Here is a 5,296-nt window from a genome sequence, read left to right on the forward strand (position 1 = left end):
CCCAGGCCACAGTGTGCCAGTAAAAAGTTTATCCAAGGATTCCAATTATGCTTAAAAAGCTTCCAGAGGAAGCAAAAAACAATGTTTGTATGTCAAGTAAGAAATGTAATAGAGTAACTCTAATTTGCTAATATAAAATAGCTCTGCCTCTATTCAAAACAGTTGATTTAAAAAGTAGGTATATAGTCGCTCTACTTAAAATTATTTTTAAATTCCTTTAAAAAGCATATGCGTCCCAAAAAACAAAAATAAAAAATAAAAATAAAGCATATGCGTCCCTATCTCTTTGGCAAGCACGCAGCGGGGGATCACGCCCTGCACCCGCAGCAGCCGGCCTGGGAGGTTCCTCCAGAAGCCTCCGTGAACTTTCGCAAGCCCTCCATGCGGGGCACACACAGGATGCCCGTGCCGGATCGTTTCCCATCAGCTTCCAGCCACCCTGCCCATTAGTAGCTAAAAGCAAGCCAGGGATGCCCATGTCAGATGAAGCTGTTGAGTCTCCACGGAAAGGCGGCGCCGGTGCTCAGGTTTGCTCCGTGCGCTCTCTGCAGAGGTCGAGCCCTCCGGGCGGCTCCAGCGTAGGCGCCTTGGGAAACCTCCTGGGGCAGGACCGGGGCTCAGGGGCCAGCGGGCGCGTCATTGGGGCCCAGCAGGAGCTTGGCGCCCTGTTTGTCGATGCTGGAGTTGATGCTGTCTGCGTCCTTCTCCGGCTCGGGGACGCAGGTGCAGCCCACGGGGATGGTGACGTAGGCCTCGGTGTAGACCGAGCGGCCGCCGGCGCAGGCGGAGGTGCGGCGCAGGACGACGGTGGGCATGTAGACCGGGGCGCTGCGGAAGCGCACGTCCTCCTCGCCGAACAGCCCGGTCAGGCAGCCCCGGCACAGGCAGTAAGCTTCGGGCAGGTACCTGGGGTACCTCGCCGGGTCGTAGGAGATTCTGCAGGGAGAGAGGACGGCTGAGGTCACGCCTGCGGGCAGCCCGGCGCCGCGCGCTGAGATCCCTGGTTAGAGGCACCGGGGAAGGCTGCGGGGACGGTCGTGTCCTCCCTCAGCCTGCGGGCACGTGCGTTCGAGGCCCAGCAGACAGCAGATCCGCTGCGCGCTTCCTTGCGCTTCTTGCCGACCCTGACCTGGACCGGAAAACTGCTTCCAGAGTCTGGGCTAATGGGCTCAGAAAAATCTATGCCACCTGCATGGGTGCCACCAGAACAGAATGAGGTGCCCTGTCTGCCCAGAGCCCCAGAGCCGCCGCCTCCCCACTGCAAGGCTGTGCAGCCCCCAACGGACGCATCCACCTGGGTCCTAGGCTGGGGACAGGTATGGGTTTCAAGGACAGGCTTGGGGCAGGTCTAGAGAAAGAGGGGCTGGAGGCAGACAGAGCTGACTGGGCTGGGAGCCAGAGGCCTGCAGGGATCTCACAGGAGTGAAGGATGAGAGCTCTCTCCATCGCGGAGATTCGGTGCCGAGTGCCAGCTCTCGGCGGCCTGTGAAGCTGGGGCGCTCAGGAAGGCACAGGATTCTCCTCCATTTGTGTCTGAGGGGCTAGAGCATGCCTGGGAGGTGACGAGGCCAGAAACAGTGTGTTCTTGCCACTGGAAATGGATCCAGTGGCACCTACGTGCTAGGTCCTAAGGAGGAGGCCTGTGGGGGAGCCTCGTGTGGGAAGAGCCTGAGGCCGTCCTGGGTCCAGGCAGCCCACCAGGCTGCCCTCAGAGGAAACTGGTGACACAGGGCCACACCCAGTCACCCCTTTGTGCTCCCTGAACCCCAGAGGGGCGTTTCCAAGCACCAGACCGCTGTTTGAATGTGGGGGATGAAGTCGGAGGGAAAGTCAGCAATGACTCCAAGCCTTCCAGGCGAGGTGGCCAGAGGATGGGGCAGTGCAGAGATCAGGAGCTTGGCCAGGTGGCCCTGCTGGCAGTGGAGCCCCCGAGGTGGGAGTCCAGGGTGAAGGCAATGGAGAGGGTGGTGGGGACCGCCTGCAAAATGCACAAGTTGTCTCTGAAGCAAAAACACAAAAAAGCAAAATCTGACTTCATTTATTCATGCTTCCCTCCAACATACACACAAATAAATAGTTGTAGAATTTTTTTATTTTTTACAGTTCTCGTGCCGCTGCACTCCAGCCTGGGTGACAGAGTGAGGCCTGTCACCCAGGCTGGAGTGCAGTGCCACCATCATGGCTCACTGTGGCCTTGACCTCCCTGGTTCAAGTGATCCTCCCACCTCAGCCTCCCGAGCAGCTGCGACTACAGGTGTGCGCCACCATGTCCAGCTAATTTTTTTTTTTCTATTTTTTTGTATAGAGAGTGCCTCACTGTGTTCCCCAGGCTGGAAAAAAAATCTTTTTCAGCTCCTTGTGGCTGCTATTTCCTCAGTTCTGCAGCTGGGGGCCTCTGAGGCACAATAGCTTTATCCACACCAGGATGGATGAAGCCATCCTCTCCCTCTGGCATCCCATGCTCCAGGCACCTCCAAGTGGAAGGCCCCTGGTAGGTCCCATGGCCAGGATGCCCCCTTCCCCAAGCCACTGTCAACTCCATGAAGTTTTGCCATATTTTAAGGTCCAATTTATTATCTTAAGAGTTTTCAGATGCCCTCAAGTTGAGCTTCTTCCTTCCCCATGTGCTCATAACCTGTGAAGACACATGATCCTACTCTGCCCTACTTGGGAAGGGCAGGGACTGAGCTGTGATTGCTCCTGGTGCCCTGATGTGCCCGTCACAACGCCCTCTAGAGGAGGAGCTCTGCAGCTGGGAAGCAGGTGAAGCTGATCCTGGGCTGTACCAGCTTCCTGTTCCTATACCCTGAGGTCAGTATAAGACCCTGACTTAATGTTAGAAGGAAAAGGAAATCCTAAATACCCAGGATTTGTAATATCTCCAATCGCTTTCAACATTTATCCCACAAATATCTGAGTGTGGTTTCAGGCAATGGGGCTACAGGCGAAACACGTGTACCTGAGCACTCACTCTCTGGGGATAAAGGCGCTGGTGAACACAGAATGCGCTCATTCTGCCCGTGGCCACCGGGTAGCTCCTGGGGAATTTATCCAGGTGAAGAAGGGAGAAGGGCATTTCAGTCTGAGGTCAAAGCACAGGGTCAAAGGACTGTCACCACTAGGAAGTACAAGGAGAAAGAGTCCCCCTCAGATGGAATTTTAGAAAAAACCCTCAGACTGTGGAGTGGAAGATGGTCTGGAGCCCCAGGAGGAGCTCCAGAGTTTTAAGTTGTCCGCTGATAGATGGTGATTAAAAAGATGATCCAGGGGTGGGCACCTGGGAGAGAACAAATAGAGGCAGAGGAGAGCAGGGTGCACCGACTTCCCAGGGAGAAGGCTGATGGTGGTAACTGTGTGCATCCTCGGTCTACGAAAGGCAGAGGCTTGAGGGAGCTGGGTCAAACCTGAGCTTGAACTTGATGGAGCCAGGCTACCAGAAATAGGGAGAAATGGCACTATGAGGATGTGACCAGCAAAAGACAGAATGTAGGAAATGTGACATATCCCGTGTGGTTTCGGGAGGAAAACAAGAGGAAGGGAACCTACACATGAGAGCCCCGAGTAGAGGAACACAAACCGGGGTGTCCTGGCTGGGCCCACACCTGCCGTCCTGGCGCAGTGACATGAAGCCAGCCGCTTCCACTCCCAGTGTTACCACCTGCACCATCACTTACCAAACACAGCCCACCCAGACTCAGGGACATTCCACAAAAGCAGTGGCCACTAGAGGTTGGATCCTCGGGCAGAAAGGGGTGTTTGTGGGACCCCCTAAAGAAGGCCTGTGGGGCAGATGACAGTGTCGTGTCAGTGTTCATGCCCTGATCTTGAGCACTGTGCTGAGTGATGATGCTGACGTTTGGGGATTCCAGGCAAACAGTATGTGGGAATTCGTCCTAATTTCACAACTGTTGTGTTAGTTTGAAATTATTTAAAATGAAGTGTTAAAAAGAAAATGCAGAGAAAACATTAAGTTTTTAAAATCATTTATGGAAGCCGGGCGTGGTGGCTCACGCCTATAATCCCAGCACTTTAGAAGGCAGGGGCAGGCGGATCACGAGGTCAGGTGTTCTCGACCAGCCTGGCCAACATAGTGAAACCCTGTCTCTACTAAAAATACAAAAAAAAAAAAAAAAAAAAAAGGCATGGTGGCCGGCACCTGTAATCCCAGCTACTTGGGAGGCTAAGGCAGGAGAATCACTTGAACCCAGGAGACAGAGATTGCAGTAAGCTGAGATTGTGCCACTGCACTCCAGCCTGGGCAACAGAGCCAGACTCCTTCTCAAAAAATAAACATCATTTATGGGACAATCACAGAAATTTGATTGTGAGTGTGAACGCGTGTGAGCATGTGTGTGAGTGTGGGCAGCTGTGTGTGAGCTTGGGCAGGTGTGTAGGGTGTGGGCATCTGTGTGGGTGTGAACACAGGCATGTGAGCATGAGGTATGTGTGAGTGTGGGCAGGTGTGTATGAGTGTGGGCATCTGTGGGTGTGAGTGTGGGCATCTGTGTATGAGGTGTGTGTGTCTGAGCAGGTATGTGAGAGCACGGGCAGGTGTGTGTGAATGTGGACAGCTGTGGGTGGGTGTGTGGGCAGGTATGTGTTTGGCCAGGTGTGTGTGAGTGCAGGCATGTGTGAGCATGGGCAGGTGTGTATCGGCAAGTGGGCAGATGTGTGAGCACAGGCAGGTGTGTGGGCAGGTGTGTGGGTATATGAGTGGGCAGGTGTGAGTGCACAGGTGGGTGAGCATGTGCAGGGGTGTGGGGGCAGGTGTGTGAGCATGAGCAGGTGTGAGCACAGGCATGTGTGTGTGGGCAGATGTGTGAGCATGGGCATGTGTGTGTGTGAGCAGGTGTGAGCATAGGCGTGTGTGGGGGGGGGCAGGGGTATGAGCATGGGCAGGTATGAGCACAGGCATGTGTGTGTGTGGGCAGGAGTGTGAGCACAGGCATGTGTGTGGGGGCAGGTGTGAGCATGGGCATGTGGGGGGGCAGGGGTGTGAGCATGGGCATGTATGGGCAGAGGTGTGAGCACAGGCAGGTGTGAGCACAGGCATGTGTGTTTGTGGGCAGGGGTGTGAGCACAGTCGTGTGTGTGGGTGGGGTGTGAGCATGGGCATGTGTGTGTGGGGGCAGGTGTGAGCATGGGCATGTGTGGGGGACAGGTGTGAGCACGGGCCTGTGTGTGTGTGGGCAGGGTGTGAGCACAGGCAGGTGTGTGTGGGCGGGGTGTGAGCACGGGCAGGTGTGTGTAAGTGCGGGCATCTGTGTGAGCGTGGGCGGGTGTGTGAGTGTGGGCA

At 55.3% G+C, this 5,296-nt stretch overlaps 1 protein-coding gene across 1 annotated transcript in view; it reads right to left on the reverse strand.

The window, feature by feature from the left end:
- Positions 1 to 269: 269 nt before the first annotated feature.
- The window catches only part of IL17D (interleukin 17D), a 21,663-nt gene continuing 16,636 nt past the window's right edge, over positions 270 to 5,296 (reverse strand). Inside the window, exon 2 of the mRNA XM_017548189.1 lies at positions 270 to 936. Coding sequence (XP_017403678.1) covers positions 618 to 936 — 319 coding nt within the window. The 3' untranslated portion in view covers positions 270 to 617. The remainder of the gene's footprint in view (positions 937 to 5,296) is intronic.

Source organism: Cebus imitator, unplaced genomic scaffold (genome assembly GCF_001604975.1).
Source record: "Cebus imitator isolate Cc_AM_T3 unplaced genomic scaffold, Cebus_imitator-1.0 Scaffold204, whole genome shotgun sequence".
Classification (NCBI taxonomy): domain Eukaryota; kingdom Metazoa; phylum Chordata; class Mammalia; order Primates; family Cebidae; genus Cebus; species Cebus imitator.